This window comes from Dendropsophus ebraccatus, chromosome 9, assembly GCF_027789765.1.
Source record: "Dendropsophus ebraccatus isolate aDenEbr1 chromosome 9, aDenEbr1.pat, whole genome shotgun sequence".
NCBI lineage: Eukaryota > Metazoa > Chordata > Amphibia > Anura > Hylidae > Dendropsophus > Dendropsophus ebraccatus.
Window position 1 is genome coordinate 104,497,291 of NC_091462.1, and position 21,310 is coordinate 104,518,600.

At 44.0% G+C, this 21,310-nt stretch overlaps 1 protein-coding gene across 1 annotated transcript in view; it reads right to left on the reverse strand.

The window, feature by feature from the left end:
- Positions 1-21,310, reverse strand: part of MAPK8IP3 (mitogen-activated protein kinase 8 interacting protein 3) — a 55,205-nt gene that overhangs the window by 26,558 nt on the left and 7,337 nt on the right. Inside the window, exons 2-10 of the mRNA XM_069984166.1 lie at positions 12,505-12,625; positions 10,105-10,175; positions 8,958-9,049; positions 5,609-5,753; positions 2,828-3,062; positions 2,605-2,707; positions 2,402-2,520; positions 1,984-1,995; positions 796-813 (exon numbers count right to left, since the gene is read on the reverse strand). Coding sequence (XP_069840267.1) covers positions 796-813; positions 1,984-1,995; positions 2,402-2,520; positions 2,605-2,707; positions 2,828-3,062; positions 5,609-5,753; positions 8,958-9,049; positions 10,105-10,175; positions 12,505-12,625 — 916 coding nt within the window. The remainder of the gene's footprint in view (positions 1-795; positions 814-1,983; positions 1,996-2,401; positions 2,521-2,604; positions 2,708-2,827; positions 3,063-5,608; positions 5,754-8,957; positions 9,050-10,104; positions 10,176-12,504; positions 12,626-21,310) is intronic.

Genomic DNA, 21,310 nt, shown 5'->3' on the forward strand with positions numbered 1-21,310 from the left:
ATAAAATAAGACTTTTCAAGAGTGATGTTACTCATGGCTGCCAGGAGAGGGCAGTACTTGGCCTGTTGGGAAAGCAGATTTTTTTCTCAATGCAAAGACCCACAAAGAAGTGATGGCTCGGGATAAGCTCTGGTGGTGACAAATCCCAGTCCCACAAGAGGACATAATATAATAAATGGCTCATGGTAGGTACCGGCCCAGTTACAGGTTTGGCTTTGGCACCCAGGAGGACATCTGTTCAATCAAAGATCTTAAGGTCCTTAAGGGGCACGGATCATGGTGATTGGCATTAATGAACCTTCATGTAGGCCTTCATGTAGATCACACTTCTTCCATTTACACAGGGCGATGTATGGCCAATACCGATCATCTGACAAACAAGCGTTTATCGTTTGTCGGTCTTTTATACAGGTAAGTTATATAGGTCTATTCGCTAGAAAAAAATTACTTATATAAAAGGGTCTTTATTATTCCTTGCAGGTCCCTGTAGTGGTAATGGCGGCCTGCCTAGAAGACAGCAATAGGCACAAACCATAGGAACTATGCTGTGATTTCACTACTTCATATTCACTCCTGAATTCACAAATGTACAGAAACTATAGAGGGAAAATGTAAATTCCCCACCCTATATCTTCATTATAAAGCTATGGCACAGTGTGCAGAATTTCCCCACAAATAAATGAACAGAAAATATATATTTTTTTATTGCAGCAGGACGAAAAATACGAACAAAAACAAACAAACAAACAAATGGGAGGCCTGGACTGATAGGAGGAGCGCAGGCCTCAGCCTTACCAAAGAAATCATCCCTCACTAGGAGTGCAGCCACATGGGAGGAAGAAAGGAAGGAAGCAAAGAGGGTAGAAAAAAACAGAGCAGCTGTTAAGAAGTGATCGGAGATACAGCAGCTATCGCCATGCAGCCCCATGGCCCGATAGTGGACACTGTTATATGTATACTCGTGAGGCCCCACCCCTGCACAGCCCATGAGGCCCCTCCCCTGCACAGCCCATGAGGCCCCCCCCTGCACAGCCCATGAGGCCCCTCCCCTGCACAGCCCATGAGGCCCCTCCCCTGCACAGCCCACAAGGACCCTCCCCTGCACAGCCCATGAGCCCCCCCCTGCACAGCCCATGAGGCCCCTCCCCTGCACAGCCCACAAGGACCCTCCCCTGCACAGCCCAAGGGGCCCCTCCCCTGCACAGCCCACAAGGACCCTCCCCTGCACAGCCCACGAGGACCCTCCCCTGCACAGCCCATGAGGCCTCTCCCTGCAGAGTCCAAGAGGCCCATCCCCTGCAGAGTCCATGAGGACCCCCGCAGTAGATGAACTCAGATTTAAAGAGGATTTCCCACCAAGAGCATGAGTCAGTTTTCCACAGGGTAGGTGATGAGTTGCTGATCAGTGGGGGTCATACAAATTAAGAAAATGGGGGTTCTTTTCCCTTCCCTTTCCCAAGCTGTGGTCAGACATTGATGCTGTTGCTCCATTCATCTTTATGGACTGCCTTTAGGAAGACAGTCAAGCTTCTTAAGGCCCACAGAGTTCAACAGAGTGCCATACTTGACTGCCATTCCATTTAAATAGGGGGGACACAAGATCCCTTCTTGTATATGCGGGGGGCCCCACTGGTTGTCCCAAACCGATCAGACACTTAACCTGCCCTGCAGAAAGGTGAGTGTTTTTGGTTAACTGGATAGTGCCCCTTTAAATTCCCCAGTTCATGCGTTATTAGGCCATTTTTCTTTTTAATCTGTACTGTTGACTTCAGTGGTTGTCACCTACTTTTACCCTTTAACAATGTACAAAGGTGCTGTCCCAGTCTTTATGTAAAGTCCTAGAAGAGCAAGTGAACTGCGGGCTGGTTAGTCAAAGCCATCGCCAAGAAAAGAGGAATCGCCATTCATACGGGGGTTAAATGGGAAATTTGGGGAAAACCGAGGAATTAACAGACAGGAGGCGCAATGATAAAGCATACACACCTGAGAATTCTCCTAGGAAAGGTGTCCAGCGATGTACAGTAACATGAGACGGGGGTGGGGGAGAGAAGGGAAACAGAGGGAAAGACCGGGTCAGTCAGTGACATAATAAGAACACTATCCTATAAACAGTAGGACATGCAAGGGACAACATAACATGCGACAAATGTCCACGACCCCTGCACTAGGAGAATGGAGACTCCGCACTAACAATAATTATATAATGCAGCTTTCCATGTCCATTCATTGGGCCACATGGCACATTGATCCATTGATCTTAATGTTGTAGCTGACCACATGATATGATCCTATAGCTTGGTGGATACACTTTAGAATAAATCAATTGCATTTCAATTGGACATGAGTAAAAACAAAAATCCATGCAGAAAACCATAGACGGGAAGGCCCTTTCTACCCTTACCAAGCAGGTCGGCTCCTTCGTCAACATCTCCAATGACCTCTGACCCTGCTGTAGATAGTTCATGGTACAGAGAATCGGTGTTAATTCCGAAGGCTTTGTTCACAATGCCTTGGGTGGGACTAATGGAAAAAAAAATATGGAATATATTAAAAAAGGTTAAATAGTGGATTGTAATATAGAATATAACATATATAGCGTCATACCTGGCCCCTGCACGTTCTAGTCGGGGGTCCTGGCACATGTCCAACTCTGGGGTTGAGTCAATGATGTCCTGGACGTCCGACCATTCATCGCTGCTACCCATACCTGGGTGAGAACCTCACCATTAGTACTATAGCCATCTTTACTAGCTTATGACTATTATTAAACCCTAGGCCTGCTACCTGGTACTGCTACGCCCATGATAGACATAAATTTAGGTCTTACCTATGCTAACGTTTCTCATTTCCTGGTTCACTTGCACCTCCATGTTGTGGCTGTTCCGCTTCTCACGCGACCTCTTGCTTTTGCTAGTCATGCCATAGTCCTGGAGGGGTTGGAGACTCTCATGCAAAGGGGTTACGGCTGCCGACGGGACGGATGAGGTGGGGGTATTAGATTTTGTGCCAGTGGTGCTTGGGGTGGCAGCCACTGATGACTGGCCAGATTCTGACATTTCATCCTGGCAGAAGATCATAGATATTAACTCGGACGTCTCGGTAATTCATTATATATACATTAATATCCGTATAATTGGTGACTGTGAGGGCACTACTTCTTAAAGGGAATGTCTCATCTATTTAATTTCTCTGGAGGCTGCCATATTAGAGACACACACTTTCTACCTGTATTATCTGTATATGCAGCACAGCAGGGCCTGTGTGCTTTATGGCAGCTGTGATAAATTAAAGTCAATCATGTCAAGAGTGTCTAGATGCAGTCTCCAAGGAGTGATGAAATGTAACCCCTCCCTGAGAGACTGACGCTCTGTCTGTATATATAGTATTACTATCCTGCCTTATATAGGTTTCCAGCAGTACAGTCATTACTAAACTCTCTAACAATAAGGATATGACTCTGCTGACTCTGTTCCTATCTATCTGGCGCAGACAGACCAGAGTCTCATCTATGTCTATAGTGTAACTTTACGACTTTGTCTAGGCCACCAGCAGTACACTGTCCTCAGTTCATCTACACTCTCTACTAATGAGGATGTGACTCTGCAGAAACTGTCCCATTCTAACTAGAAAAGTTGTGTCCCCCAGACAGACCAGAGCCCCATCTGTATATACAGTGTAACGTTACTCCTTTGTCTTGGCATCCAGGAGTACAATTTTCTCTGTCATTACATCTACACTCTCTACTAATGAGGATAAGATTCTGCAGTCTCTGTACCATTCAGACCGGCAAAGCTGTGTCCCACAGACAGACCAGAGCCTTATCTGTATGTATATACGGTAACAGAACTGCTTTGTCTAGGCCTCCAGCAATACACTGTGATCTGTCATTACAGCTATACTCTCTAGAAATGATGATATGACTCTGCAGACTTCTTTCCCATTCTAACTGGCAAAGCAGTGTCCACCAGAGAGACCAGAGCCTTATCTGTATGTATAGTGTAACATTACTGCTTTCTCTAAGCCTCCAGCAGTACACTCTCATCACAACTATTTTCTCTACTAATAAAGATATGACTCTGCAGACTCTGTCCCATTCTAACTGGCAAAGCCATGTCCCCAAGAGAGACGAGAGCCTTCTCTGTATATATAGTGTAACATGACTGCTTTGTCTAGGTCTCCAGCAGTACACTCTGACACACATCTACTCTCTCTACTAATGAAGATGCGACTGTAGACTCTGTTCAATTCTAACTGGCAAAGCTCTTTCCCCCAGACAGACCAGAGCTTCCTCTGTGTGTGTATAGTGTTACTTTACTGCTTTGTCTAGGCCTCCAGCAGTACACAGTCATCACATTTATTCTCTCTACTGATGATGATATGACTCTGTCCCAGTCTAACTGGCAAAGCTGTTTCTTCCAGAGGCCAGTGTAAAATCTAAAAATGAAAACAATCGTGATACATTCGCTATAATATACTTGAGGATGATATGTTCCCCATGACAATGAATTATTACAAATTATTGCACCCAATAAAGTTCTAAAGGTGTAGAACTAACTAAAAACGCCACAGGTTATGATAGCTAATGGAATCAATGAAATTGCTAAAGACTTGACGTGTGAATACTAGATGGAGACGGCAGCAGCGTAATGGAACATATGCCTACTAAAGTGAACATGGAGCACACAGGTAATGAACATGCAGATGCAATGTGATGCAAAGGATCCTGGGTATGGGACATGTTTAAGACTAAGTTCATGGTCCAATATCTAGGAAATCAGATCTGGTCACGGGCCTAGTACCCAGAAGCATCTCAGCAGTTTACTGATTTAGAAGGTGTACAATATGTCGCCACCATGGGTAGTGTATCCACTAGGGATGGTCCGAACTCTCCGAGGTTCGGGTTCTTATGAACCCGAACGCTCGGCATCAGATTCCCGCTGTCTGCTCGCTCCGTGGAGCGGGTGGATACAGCAGGAGGACCGCCTGGAAAACTGGGATACAGCCTATGGCTATGGCTGTATCCCAGTTTTTCAGGCGGTCCTCCCGCTGGATCCGCCCGCTGCACGGAGCGGGCAGACAGCGGGAATCATTACCGAGAGTTCGGGTTCGTACGAACCCAAACCGAACTCGGTTCGGACCATCCCTAGTACCCACCATGGGTAGTGTACCCACCATGCGTAGTATACCACATACTGATTATGGAGGTCAGTCAGAGCTCTACAATTCCCTTTGTAGTACACGCCTCTAGTGACAGAATGTTATCATTTAAAGGGGTTATCCACCGCTACAAAAACATGGCCACTTTCTTCCAAAGACAGTCCCACTCTTGTCTCCAGCTTGGGCGGGGTTTTGCTGATTAGTTCCATTGAAGTGAATGGAGCTTAATTGCACCTAAACTGGAGACAAGAATCTTGTTGTCTCTGAAAGAAAGTGGCCATGTTTTTGTAGCACTGGATAACCCCTTTAAAGGGCTATACAGGACTTGTGATGAATCAGCTGCATAAACCAGCCCCATGACCTCACAGTGACGTCCATTGCAAGGATGGATGAGATGGATTCGGTAATGAATACACATGGAAACTCGGTTCCCATGAATATCTGAGCCAACCTTGTAACTGAAGCTGGACTTTAGCTGGCTGAGGTCACTCAGGTGCCAGTGGTCCGAGCTTGGGGTGATCTTGCCACCCACCTGCCCACGTACCATTCCGTCCGCCAGTGAAAAGACGTTGAGAGAATTTGGGCGCTCCTTTCGGCTGAGGGAGAGAGGATAAAAGAGGGATAGGTGTCAGACGAATAGGAAGAAAGAACATATAGCGCAAAAGCATTATTATTTAGCAGGGCTGGATTAAGGTGGGTGGAGGTCCATGGGCGAAATATTTGGTAAAGGCATGGTTGCCACTTGAGCTCATATTACAACCACATATGGTAGAGGTTGCTGTGTATGTGCATGGTAAAGTCTATGCAACTTCCTTACAGAACTAAGCATGTACATAGACCCCTTACTCGGCTGGTTCCCCGATGGCCATCCAGTGGGTCGATGCCAGGTCCATAAGATTGAGGATTCCCAAAGGCTAATGCCTCATATGCCCTCTCCATAATCCAGCCCTGTTTCTTAGTAACACACACACACACACACATCATCTTTCAAACCTGTTATAAACAGAGATGAGTGAACTTCAAGAAAGTTTGGGTTAGTCCGGACCCAAACTCTTGGCATTTGATTACCCATGGCTGAAGAAGTTGGATGCAGCTCTAGGAAGTCCTGGAAAACATGGATACAGCCTATGGCCAATGGCTGTATCCATGTTTTCCAGGACTCCCTAGGGCCGCATCCAACTCAAATGCTGAGAGTTTGGGTTTGGACTAACCTGAATGTACTTAAAGTGCGCTCATCTTTAGTTGTTTACCCCATTGATGTATCCTGCACAAGCCTAGAAGTTATAAAAATACTACAGTCTATACAGGACGTATACAGACCAGCTTGTGTATATGGAAATGGCTAATACTGCTGCATAAACCAGTGGGTAGGGGCCCCTGCCTGACCAGGATCCTAGTGTGACCAGGATCAGTTCAGTTCCATTGAAGTGAATGGAACTTAATTGCGATACCACACACAACCTAAGGACAGGGGTGGTGCTCTTTTTGCAAAAAAAAAAAAAATAGCTAACCCCTTTAACTCCCTGATAGCGTTGATTGAAGTTGCCCAACTGTTTGGCAAAGTTCTCCAAACGCTCTACATTTGACTCCCGGTGGCTGGAGAAAATGGATGCCTATGGCTGCATCACAACTTCTCCAGCTGTGAGAAGTCAAATGGTAAACGTTCTGGCTTAGAGAACATTGCTGAACCCGAACAGTTTGATAAGTTTGCACAACACTACTGCCTGACCCTTTTGTACTTGGGGAGATAAGCCACAGCCATGGCTTAAAGGGGAACCATCTGCAGGTTAGACGACTCTAACCTACCGATAGCCCCTCACAGCGCCAGGGACGCTGCTGTTAGTTGGGGTAAACTTCGCTCCAGAGCACCATTAGGAACACTGCAGTGTCCTCCACCCCGCCCCCTCCATTGATTATCATTAGAAGGGGTGGCCCGGATGACGCAGCATCACCCCTAAGGGTGCTCCGGAGCGGAGTTTACCTCGATGTACAGTGCAGGAACAGCGCCAAAGAGGAAGGCAAGAAACATACCTTCCTCTTCAGTGTCCCCAGCGCTATAGGGGGCTATCAGCATGTTAGATTTGTCTAAGCTGCTGATAGTTCCCTTTTAACTCTCCTTTCTCCATTCAGCACACATGAACCCCTGACTGGGCCAAACATTCGTGTTTATGGGATGAACAGGAGAGATAGCATGGGCACCTTAAATAAGATGCAAAGAAAAAACAAAGTAGGGATTGCAAGATCAGACTACATTGGGCTTGCTTGTAGTCTGTAACCATGGCAATACCTAGACATAAAACAATCAGAGACCTATTTGCCGTGATGTCTTATGTTCTATTTTAGATGCAAAAGTACAGTAAAAAGAAACGGTTGTGAGGAAACTGTAGTCAACCATCTCTATAACCTTTACAGATAATCGGAAGTTAACCCCATGAGTTGACCCTTATGCCCGCTCACAGAGAGACAGCGACATTTACCTCTTCCTCCATGACTGGCGGTGACTGCAGTGAGAAGTCACAGACAAAACACCCAAAACACAGCGGCCACATCACGAGAAGCAAGACAAGAAAACAGCGGTTAGATGCCCGGTCCATGCATAAAAATGCAAAAAAAGAAATCAAATAAGCAAGCGTGACAGCGGTGCGGCATACAGACATGGCCGTGTGTCAGTTAATAGAAGCAACTAGGGGGCGCTGTCCGTACACAGAAAAATTGTGAGATTTCAAGGGGTACTCAACTGGTGTCAGAAATTTATACAGATTTGTAATTTACATCTATTTAAAAAAAATATTGTCTTCCAGTACTTATAAGCTGCTGTATGTCCTACAGGAAGTGGTGTATTATTTTCATTCTCTCTGCTGCCACCTCTGTCCATGTCAGGAACTGTAAAGAGCAGAAGTTTTCTATGGGGATTTGCTGCTGCTCTGGACAGTTCCTGACATGGACAGAGGTGGCAGCAGAGAGCACTGTGTCAGACTGGGAAGAATACACCACTTCCTGCAGGACATACAGCAGCTGATAAGTACTGAAAGAATTGAGATTTTTAAATAGACGTAAATTACAAATCTATATAACTGGAGTACCCCTTTAATTCTAGTCTCTTTGTGTATTTTGTTCTACACCATGTACTCTATACACACAGCACCCCCCAATACCTTACATGCATGTGTGTCACAGTGTCACATACAGCCATCAGTACATACAGAAATAAAACAATATGCACATGTATAGAAATAAAATTATTTAGACTGTGCAAACAAGTACTGCCTAAAACACCCCAACCCCCGCCCATACATGTAAGATGGTGGGCAGGTCTGTCAAAATCAATGCAAAAAAACAATAAATAAATAACATGGCATGCTCCATTGTATGTCATAGCATGTAGGCACCATACAGAGTGCATAATACAAACCAATCCATATGTTACTGTACAGCAAGGATATAGAACCTTCGCCCCCCCCCAGCTGTTGCCAAACTACAATTCCCATCATGCCTGGACAGCCAAAGCTTTGCTTTGGCTGTCCAGGCATGATGGGAATTGTAGTTTTGCAACAGATGGAGGCCCAAAGGTTCCCTATGAATACTGGACATGAAACATCATGCATGGACCCTAAGACATGACACTGTCTGACCATTGCCCTATAGCGCCATTCCGTCTGTTTTCCTTACTGTGTATATACAGACTCCATAGCTATAAATAGGACTCCAGCAGTGTATCCAAAGCATCCCATATAATGTACTTTAAGGTGATGTATGATATGGATTGCAATATACACGTTACAGATTCTGGAAACTCGCACCTTCTGCCCGTGACGCCGCCATCCGATTGGCTGTTGCCAGGGACTTGCTGCAGTTTGGATCGTTCGATATGTTCCATGTACGTCTGGATCATCTGTGACATAAACACAATGGCTGCTGAGATTATCTAAGACACACCATTGAATCACTTTGCACATAAATTACCCCCTACTCATCCTGAGATACAGCCTGTGTCGTACTCCAGAGCTGCATTCAGAATTCTGCAAGCCTCACTTCTGACATTCCTTGCCAGTTTTTACTGTTTGGCATTTGCAATTTTCATTCTTGTATTGAAGGGGTATTCCACTCAAACATAGCTTTTGATATGTTGCTGCCCATGGTGAGACTAACAATTTCTTCCATACTTGTTATTACTTGTAATTACTCCTTTCCCCAGTTCTGAGCTGCTGCTTTCTACTGAAGACACAAAAGTCTGTGTGTGAGCTTTTCTCTCTGTCTCCCCCTCCTCCCCCTACCTTCTAAGACAGCGGTTGTAAACAAGTCCCTGGCAGGCTGTATCTGCAACATTGTAGCTTCCTTGTAATGCTGGGAGGGTTATTCTGAGGTCTAATTGCTAATGAAATCACTGTTATTACCCCTCCCAGCATTACAAAGAAGCTATGATGTTGCAGATACAGCCTGCCAGGTATTTCTTTACATCAGTCATCTCAGAAGGGAGGGGGAGACAGAGAAAGGCTCACACACATTTTTGTGTCTTTAGCAGAAAGCAGCAGCTGAGAACTGGGGGAAGGAGACTTAATAGATAATAAAAAGTATTGAAGGAATTGTTAGTCTTACCATGGGCAGCAACATATCATGTCTCTCCTTCCTCCCTTCTGAGACAGATAATGTAAACAAGTCCCTGGCAGGCTGTATCTGCAACATTGGTAGGGCTCGCGTACCTCCGCTTCCTCTGCTCTCCACTGAAAGAATTGACTTGTCAATTCTTTCAGCCGAGACGCACGAGCCCTCCCATAGAGACGCTGTTTGATACTGAGGCAGGCAGGATCTCACAGCGGAATTCCGCCACATTTGCTCAGTGTGAACATACCCTTATTATATATACACACAACTGTAAAATGGTGGACATAATCTTTAAAAGAAAAGAAAGTTTCAGCAGACATTATTGTTATTATTTGCTGCGTTTACCTCTGTGTGTCTCTGGTGCAAGGCGTTGTATTCTTTTTTCATCTCCGACTCTCGCTCTTCTAGCCTGGAAACTGTAAGAAATAGATGTCAGCACAATAAATGAGGATTGTTACTAATATCAGGCTATCAATAAGCTTACTGAACAACATGTACAAGTGTACAAGCCATAGCTAGAGGTGGCCAATATGTGTGGTGGGCACCATGGGCGTATGGTCAGCTTTAGGCCCAGTTTACTTAAAGGGGTAGTGCGGCAAAAGAAAAAAAAAATCTTACATTTACATTTCTTTATAATGTCCTATATTTAATAAGATTATATAAGTTTGTAATACATTATTAAAGAAAAAAATAATAATAAATATACAGTGGTACCTTGGTTTAAGAGTAACTTGGTTTAAGAGCGTTTTGGTTTAAGAGCTCACAGTTTTTCAAAATTGTGACTTGGTTTAAGAGCATTGCTTTGGTTTAAGAGCTCCTTGTACTGGGTGGGAGGGCGAGTTGGTGAGGGGCATATTCTGTATTGCAGGGTATACAGCGCTGTACTCTGACCCCTGAAGGCTCCCTCACCTTCTAAATCATAGCAGATATAGCAGGCTGGGGCTTGCATCAGGGGACAGGACTGTGGAGGTAATCTCGCCATAGCTGTAACCCGTCTTCTCGGACAGAAAGTGCTGCTACATTGTGCTCACATTTGCCCTGCTCATTCCTTCAGTCTCCCTGCAGTCTCTGTCAGTCCTAATGGGTCCATGCTGAACCCCCCCCCTTTCCCTACTGCTGTCATGTGACCACACAGACCTCTGACAGCAGCCCTGCTTCTCTATTCTAGCCTGTTGTACTACACTACTGCATTATAGGGATCTGCAGCTCCATCCAGTGTAGCAGAGTGAGAGGGGATAACTGTCAGTCACCATTTGCTTTGCTACAGCACTAGTGACACAGAAATCTTCCCTATGTGTAATGTCTATTCTAACGCTAACATGTTTTATATAGATATCGAGGAGGCTACAACACTAACGACACAGACAGCTTCCCTTTGTGTAATGTCTATTCTAATGCTAAGTGTATTATATAGATATCAGGCAAGGCTACAAGACTAGTGACACAGACAGCTTCCCTATGTGTAACGTCTATTCTAATGGTAACATGTATTATATAGATATCAGGTGAAGCTACAGCACTAGTGACACAGACAGCTTCCCTTTGTGTAATGTCTATTCTAATGGTGACATGTATTATATAGATATCAGGCAAGGCTACAAGACTAGTGACACAGACAGCTTCCCTATGTGTAACGTCTATTCTAATGCTAACATGTATTATATAGATATCAGGTGAAGCTACAGCACTAGTGACACAGACAGCTTTCTTATGTGTAATGTCTATACTAATGCTAATGTATTATATAGATATCAGGGGATGTTACATCACTAGTGACACATACAGCTTCCCTATGTGTAATGTCTATTCTAATGCTAACATGTATTATATAGCTATCAGGGCAAGCTGCAGCACTAGTGACACAGACAGCTTCCCTTTGTGTAATGTCTATTCTAATGCGAAGTGTATTATATAGATGTCACATGGGCCCATTGAGCATGTATAAGTATTCCTTTAGATACCACTTCCTCTAGTGACACACAATGGGTGAATGGATTCGCGCCAGACTAATAAGTGTAAGTAATGATCTTTGCATAATGTGGTTTTAGATTTGATTGGTAAATGGGTGTATAAGTATCCTGCGAAAAGTGTGACTGAGAAATGTATGTTGGGCTTCTTACTACACACTAGGTCTGTAAATAAATTTATTGCATGTCTTATTGGTCGATATTATGGTTCTACAACTATTTGCTCAGATTATCCATAGATGTTTGAACCTCGAGCATGCCCCGCAGTGGCGGACATATCACTTGTGCAGCCTGTTCAGCTGCACAGGGGCCCAGGCCAATAGAGGGGCCCGCCAGGCTCAGACTGTAAAGTGTCAGCTCAGCATGGCACATGTCTGTAGTTGGCCCACTTAGTCACTGGATGCTGTGCCCGCCGGGGCTGGTTCTCCTCCCCTCCTGCACGCTGCTGCTACTGACAGCTGCTCCTCCTCCTGTACTCCACTGTCCAGCATACCTTGTGTGAGGAGGAGAGAGCATGTGATGGTAGGTGCTGGAGAGATCCTGCAGGGTTATGGCTGCCAGGGACGGGACTGTGAAGAGGAGCAACAGCAGCAGCTCTGACAGTGAGTGATTATTGTCAGTGTGTCTCATTCCTATTAGACCTCCTAAGAATCAGGAATGGGCACTTGGTGGTGTCGTACGTCTGTATGATTTATATTGAGCACTGCTTACATAGGTGTAAGGATGGATTTATTATAACAGTAAATGGATTCAGTGAAACCCCTTATAGGATACGTACTCTGGTCAGCGTAGTTTTTGGTCTTTAGCTCCTGCTGCCTGGACTGAAATTCGAGGCTTTCCACTTGGTACTGCAGATCCTTCTTCTCCTGCTCCAGCGCATCTTCAAATTCAATAAATTTCTGCAAGAGAAAAAATTGTACAAAGAACACTAATCACTCGTCATTTTCTGATCAAAAAAGGAATTTTTAATCCAAATGCACATTGGAGATCTCATTCATGGCGGCTGATCAGGCTGCAGTAGTCTAAGAATATGATTGTCATTAGAGATGAGCGAACCGGGTTCGGGTTCGAGTCCATCTGAACCCGAACGTTCGGCATTTGATTAGCTGGGGCTGCTGAACTTGGATAAAGCTCTAAGGTTGTCTGGAAACATAGATACAGCCAATGACTATATCCATGATTTCCACATAGCCTTAGGGCTTTATCCAACTTCAGCAGCCACCGCTAATCAAATGCCAAAAGTTCGGGTTCGGATGGACTCGAGCATGCTCCAGGTTCGCTCATCTCTAATTGTCATATTACAGCCCCTTTATTCTCATTGTCCCACATTGATCAGGTGTAAAAAGGTGATGAGAGGAATACAGGACACAACCAAAGTAACAACAAACCTTAGACTTTCCAGGAGTTACAAAACTACAATTCCCATCATGCCTGGGAAAGGTTTGGCTGTCCAAGTATGATGAGAATTGTAGTTTTGCAACAGCTGGAGGGCTGAAGGTTCCCTGGCCTATACCATATGTAGCTACAGGAGCTATTCTCCTGTAAAAAAAATACTTTGAGGACTAAGTTACTGTATACATTTGCAGTACAAAATGCCTATGCAACTATATTTCATGTTATGTATACCTCCATATAAAACAGAGGTATAGTAAAAATTGAATAAACGCCTATAAGTGCCCTATTATGGCTCCATACAAATCGTCTGTGTACATGAGGCCTAAAGAACACCAGCGTATTTTTCATTTACGTTTTTTTTTTATTATTATTTTATTTCAAATTAAGCTATAGATCCGCAAAAAAAAAAAAAAAAAAAAGTTTTCTTAATGACCACTAGATGTCAGCAGAACAGACTGGTGGAGCAAATCCTCTTGTTTTACAGCCTGTAGTAAAACTGAAATGTATCACCTTATACTCCCCATTAGGCCCCAGGTACACGTCAGAAAGATCTATTCAGATACTTTTTTTGACCCACAGGGTTCTATTGGGCACGGTCATTCTTCAGAATATTTCCGGAAGGGTGTTCATGCCGGAAAATAGGTTATGTAAATTTTTGTACATGCCATCCACATTCAGAAACTGTCCAGAATTCCGGATATACTGCTTGGCCGCCAGGACCAGTGTCAGCATTCAGGCAAGAGCCACCAGGTGCTGCACCTGGCTATTCAACTGTATGCGCTCCTAATTATTTAAATGCACTGCTGTGTTTGACAGGGCCGGAAGCAAATAGCTCCAGGCCCAGTCAAACACAGCGCCACATGTAAGTGTATCACTCCCCTGGCTGGAGGCCGCATTATGCCTCTGACCACAAGAGGCCGCTCTCCCCCCAGTGCTGCAGCGTACCAGTGACATCACTCATGTGCTTGCAGTGCAGGAAGAGAGCGGAAGAATCCAGAGCAGAGCAGAACTGCAGTAGGTGAGTATGACTTTTTTTTTTCACCTCAGTTTTTATGGGCAGGAAATACTTACCTTTTCCTGAAGCCCCCAGAAAGGCTTCCTGATCAGTATTTCCTGACTGTAAAAACGGCCACACACGTGTATGGTGACTTAGGTTGACGGTTAGGATTTCGTACTGCTGGAGCCTAGATAAGAAGGCATCCACAAAGACACTGACACCCAGATACATAAAAAATCCAGATGGAATCACTAAGGGGCCCCTGTGTCCTAATGTCTGGGGGACACATATCAATGCTGTCACTCATGGAGGTTGGCAGGATAAAGCAGAGTGACATGTGACTTGTTCTTGACATGTGCTGAGACTCTACTTCCCCTCTTAAACCACTACTTAGCGGTAATAGTTTTCGCTATTGAACGCCTGTCGATCAGCAGGTCCACTAATATCACTGCGCTTTCCAGCTATAACCGTAAACGTAAGTACATTGATTTTTATGGGACTGAATGAACTTGGGCATTGATTTGCCCTGAAGGCCATTGCTTACGCTCCGCTAGATCTTGACTTTCTATTTGATCATATCACTCCTGCCTCATCTCATCTAATCTGATACTCTGTTTTACGGCCTCAGAAGAGCTGTCGAGGATTAGAGAAACATGGCTTTCTTCCAGAAACAGCGCCATCCCTGTCTAATGGTTATGTATAGTACCGCAGTTACATGAACGGGGCTGAGCTGTGATACCTGGGGACATCTGTGACTATTCTTGTAAGAAAGCAGCCACGATAGATAGATAGATAGATAGATAGATAGATAGATAGATAGATAGATAGATAGATAGATAGATAGATTTGTACGAACCCCAATTCTTGGCATTTGACTCCTAGCAGCCGGAGAAGTTGGATGCGGCCCTAGGGAGTCCTGTAAAACATGAATACAGCCTACGGCCTGTGTCTGTGTCCATGTTTCCCAGGATTCACTGAGGCTACAACCAATTTCTCCAGTCACCAGGAGTCAAATGCAGAGAGTTCGGGTTTGGAAAAACCCAAACTTACTGTAAGTTTGCTCATCTCTAGTGCCTGGCCATATCCAGCCTGCCTGCGGCCACTGGAAATAGCGAGGGACCAATATCAGACAGCTGTATTGCACAATTTGCATAACGCTGCGCTGATAATGTAATTTCCAAATTTCCAAGAGAGCTAAGAAAGAATATAATGTCCGCTCCTTCAAGTGGATAGAGACAAGAGGTCAGCCACGTGTCAATGCTGCGTTCATCAGAAAGAGTGGCCATGCTGACTCCAGCCCCTGGGGCTTCAATATTATCGCATCTCCCATTTATGTCAACAGGACATTGCATAACACCGCCAACATGGCTGTTTTCGGGGCCTGACCTTTTCTGCCAGCTGCAAACAGGCTGGAGATTTGTGGACAAACCCTTAAAGGAGAAGTCCAGTGATAATTTTTATTAAAGTACTGTATTGCCCCCAAAAGTTATACAAATCTCCAATACACACTTATTACGGGAAATGCTTATAAAGTGCTTTTTTCCCTGCACTTACTACTGCATCAAGGCTTCACTTCCTGGATAACATGGTGATGTCACTTCCTGGATAACATGGTGATGTCACTTCCTGGATAACATGGTGATGTCACTTCCTGGATAAAATGGTGATATCACTTCCTGGATAACATGGTGATGTCATTCCTGGATACCAACGTGATGTCACTTCCTGGATAACATGGTGATGTCACTTCCTGGATAACATGGTGATGTCACTTCCTGGATAACATGGTGATGTCACTTCCTGGATACTATGGTGATGTCACTTCCTGGATAACATGGTGATGTCACGACCCAACTCCCAGAGCTGGGTGGGCTGTGGCTGCTGGGGAGGATGATGGCAGAGGGATGCTCAGTGTCCCTCCAGTGCCCTGAGTCCCTCAGTGTCCCTCTGCCATCATCCTCTCCAGCAGCCACAGCCTGCACAGCTCCGGGAGTCGGGTCGTGACATCAACATGTTATCCAGGAAGTGACATCACCATGTTATCCAGGAAGTGACATCACCATGTTATCCAGGAAGTGACATCACCATGTTATCCAGGAAGTGACATCAGCATTTTATCCAGGAAGTGACATCACCATGTTATCCAGGAAGTGACATCACCATGTTATCCAGGAAGTGACATCACCATGTTATCCAGGAAGTGAAGCCTTGATGCAGTAGTAAGTGCAGGGAAAAAAGCACTTTATAAGCATTTCCCGTAATAAGTGTGTATTGGGGATTTGTATAACTTTTGGGGGGCAATACAATACTTTAATAAAAATTCTCGCGGGACAATCGCAATGCTTCTTTCTATATGAAACCCACATGGTGTCACTTTAGAAAATCTGGCTCCCAATTAGGCTGGGTTCACAGCGCGTTTTTTTGCAGTCTTTTTTTTTTTTTCAAAATCATGATGAAAAAACAGATGCATTTGTGTGCATCTGTTTTGATCCGTTTCCCCATTGACTTCCATTATAAAAAAAATTGATCAAAATTCAACGTTTCACGTTTTTCAGTACTCTAAAAAACTCTGATCTGATTTTTTTTTATCCTTTTTTTTTTTTTAATAAAGAAAGTAAATGGAAAAACGGATGCGCACAAATACATTCGTTTTTTTGTTTGTTTATTTTCCGGCTTTTTTTTTTTTTTTTTTTAAAAACAAAACGGACTGCGAAAATGCAGTGTGAAGCGAGCCTTACTAAAGTAATGGGGAAACGTGAAACAAAAAAAAGAAACACCACTTCCTTTCTACACAGTCGACCTCTGAAGTTCCCACTGAAAGCAGCGACTCAGCAGAGGGTTCTGCCTGTGTGAACGTACACTTACACTTAAAGGAGCTAGAACTACAATGGAAGCTGCTGTACTGGTGTCTCCATATAACTTCCACTACATTACCTTGTGGAAATTACCATCCACACATCCCACAGTATACAGTAGGAGGAAGCAGCCAGTGCAGAATCCCCTATGGGAGGGATAATGCGCACAGAGGTAATATTACCTGCCCCCTATTAATAATTCACAATGTGAACGCGCACCACAGCTGCTTCCTCCAGGCGCTTTATACAGAGCAGCCCTCAGCCACCCGATGCCATTATTAACCTCTTCTCCACCATCAGGAATATATCTCCGTGCCTGGTCAATGAGCATCCTGCTCTATGTACAACTGTAGATTAGCCTGGATGGATACCTATCACCTACCATGTGTTCCCGTATTATAAAAGGTAGCAGAGGGGCCCCCTAACTTGGACTGGGGTATTGGGGGCCCACCAGAGGAAAGGATCCTGGGGGCCCACCAATGAAGAACCAGTTAGAAACAACATGTCAGTCAGTGTTTGTGCAGGTTCTAAGGCTGGGGGCCCACCGAAGGATCCTCTGGTCCTCTGATGGGCCAGTCCGACCCTGACTGTGTTCACACGTCATGGTTTTCCACTTGCAATTATTGAATACAAAGTCATCCCCCTCCAGATCAGTATACAAGGAGTAAGCTCTATTACCAAATATCTTTTATTTTTAATAAAAAAAAAAAAATCATATTAAATAAAAAAAAAAAAAAAAGATTAATACTTTATGTATATCATATACACAATAATTTATGCATGTCATATACATATACCTAAATATCTCACCTCCCACTGAGGGAAGAAGAGGGTAAGAAAAAAAAACACTATTCTTATTTTCTGTATTAAACTTATTTATATCTTTTCTCATATAACTAAACACGACATTTTAAATTCTTAAAGGGGCCACACTGTCCCGTATTCAGTCACACAGCTGATGATTTAGAACACACTTTTGCTTGCGTTGTTCAGATGAGCAGTGACCTCTCTAATCTACCCGATGGATAGCGGATGAGTAGATGAAATGGTCGCTGCCATCTAAACATCATACAACATCCATCACGACCAATACTCAGAGAGGGCAGCTACTTAAAGGGGCTACCACAGGGTCTGCAGTCAACGGACATCTCCATCACCATTAGTCATCTTTAATGTGTAGCCTCAAGCTGTTGACCATGCAACAAGCGGCAGGCGGCAGCCATTCATTACCCACAGATGGCAGGCAGCGCTGGCACTCTTCTCGCATCAAGTCGACCCCTTTAATTTATTTCTTACCATGCCACGGTGCAAATGTGCAATTCAATCCAATTCCCTTATGCCCAAGCTAAAAATTGAATTTTCATTTCTTGCGGGGGATGATAAATGGAACGCCGGTTGGGTTCAGACATTTCCATCTTGGAGAACTGAAAGAACTATTATGACCTTGAAGACTGTCACAGTGTCAGAAAACTTCCTGACTGATACACTGTACCAGAATGTATGCAGAATGTGAACATGCACAGTGTACATCCCCCCCCCCCTTTGACCTACCAAAATGTTACATACAGCAGATCCCCTGCTTAGAAGCTGGAAGATAGTATAACTGCAGAATCAGACTACACAGGGTTTGTTTGTAGTCTGTAACCATGGAGACACACAGAAATATTTATAATTATAAGTATTTACCTAGTGGCTTTATTTTCTATGTTAGATCCAAATAAAAATGGGTTGAAAAAGAGGTAAATATTCATTTTCACAGCCAGGAAAGAGGGACTGAATTAATGATCTTTGCAACACAGAGCAGGCAATGTTTACCAGGATACAGCCTTGCAGATGCAATGCAAATAAAACCTGGGTTCACGCTGAGTGTTGTTTTTAGTTTTAAAAATATAAGTCAATAGAAAATGGATTCTACTGCATGGCATGCAGCAGAATATGCTTTTAACATCTGTTGAACACATATATTTTTATTCTTCAGGCCAGGGAGTGCCAAAAATGCAGGAGGTGTGCTCCTCATAGTACATTAGGAACATTTTAGTCTAGTGTTGTTTGGCTTAAATTAGTATTCCTAATTTTTTTTCTGTGTAATTATCTGTCTGGGATAAAAAAAAAAAAAAAAATTACTCACCTTCCCCCAATGCATGTCCTTTTGTTCAGCAAAGATTTGGCACAGGAAGTCAGGATAATACTGCAGCAACTGATTGGCTAGGCAGCCACTTCCCTGTGCTGACTGATAGCATGAAATGCTGAGCATTGGGATTGGGCTCCGTCGGAAAAGTAATTCAAGAGGGCAGGGAATCAGTAAGAAGTGAGTACACTTTTTATTTTCTTTAATATCCAAGAGTAAGTGACTTGCTTGTAAAAAAAAAAAAAAGTAGTCCTCAGAATACCCCTTTAAATTTTGGTTGAGCATGTATGCTGCGGCCTCATTCACTTGCTATGGGACTACTATAGATAGTGCTGTACAGCTCTAGCCCCATAGCAGGCGAATACAAAGGCAGCATGCATGCTTGACCACCAGTGAACAAGGGACCGCATTCTCATGATCAGCGGGGGCCCAGCAGTCTTCCCCCCACCGATCAAATATTTATCACCTTTTCTTTGGATAGTGGAGAACGTATAATTTTGGGATAACCCCTTTAAGCAGCAAACAGGAACAGTGGAGATTAGGCAGACTGGCCATTCGGCAGCTGAATGACGTCCCCTGTGGGAGCTGTAATGGGCGCTATTACCCTCTAAGACAGGAGACAGATTACTGCATACACCATTTAACCCCTTGACAGATGAGGACAACCCAAGGACTAATATTCGATATATTACATGAAATGATGAAAAAAAATGGGGCTTTAAATAAACTTGTATATAATTTTCTCTCTGGATTCTGATGCGTCTGGCTCGGGCCTTGTATACTGAAAGGATCAACAATATAATAAAGACCAAACCAAGCCCGTAGAGTCTCTGGGGACTGATCCACCGACCTTCCTGCACTATGACATCATTGCTCACATTAACCCCTTCAGCCCCAGAACGCTCCACATGATGACCCATTGTCCACGTACATTCTCCTAGCTAGACCATGATGCATTGTGGCTTTTAACTGCAAACCAGATCCATATACAGTAATAGACTGTGAGAGTAACCAGATCTCCCTATAGAGACAGCAATCCTCCCACCAAGGAACAATAGATGTATGTCCGTAATGCGCACATTAAGCACATGATAATCCCCATCAGGAAATTTTATGTAAATTCGGGGATTAATACGTAAATATAACATTTTATTTAAAAAAAAGTTACCAACATTAACGTAAAAAACAGCAAAAACATCTAATATTAAAGGATAAGTACGCTTTTCATTGAATCAGGGCATCTAATATAAAAAGATAAAGCAACCTTGCTTACAGTGTTGAAGAAAACATAGTCTAAATTTCGATGCCTGTCTCCATGGCAACAGACTACAAACCAGTGTTGTGTAGTCTGACCTTGCTGTTATATATATTACACCTACTGCCCATATAATGTAGCTCTTTGAGCCTCCGATTGTATACAGAGGCCCTGTAAGGTGGCCCGAAGAGTCTCTCATTGGATCCCTGTGTCATGCTCCACCCCCTAAGGGTCATTACATAACATAGCAGTTCTGTATCCATGTACAGAATATTGCCCCAACGTCCAGTTTCAGGCCCCGTTTCTACCCCCATCATCCAACATGTAGACTTTTGCTTATGAGATGCAATTATATAATTTGTAGCGGCATCATGAGAAATTGCCACCTTGCAAAATACTCCATCAAATGAGTCCGAGCCTTACAATGATACAGCATGCATATATATTGCTCCTGGCTTCTGTGCCTGTCTAAACCACTTATCCCATCACATTCGCCTAGTTTTTCCTATTCTAAATTATTATAGATGAGTATACTGGTTAAGAAAAATGTCTCTACAGCAATGATACACAGCCGGTCCACCACCACTGCTTCTGCCGGTCACACTGTCACCCTATTGTCAGCCATATTAGCTCTCATGGAACCTTGTCAACTGGCAGGGCTACAACTAGAAAGGGATGGGCCCCATAGCAGTGTAGCATCCCACTGTAAGTAATCCCCCTGTTTGTTAGCCCTTCGCCCAGTAGATAGTATATGTTAGGCATCCGCCCCAGTAGATAGTGCCCCCATGGTAGACATCTCTCCTAGTGGCCCCCATGGTAGACATCTTACCTGGTTTTCCCTTCTGTAGATAGTGTCTCCCAAAATAAACATCTCCCCTAGTATCCTGCCACCCCCCCACCCCCCAGTACATAGTGTCCCCCATGGTAGGCATCTCCCTTAGTAGTATGATGACA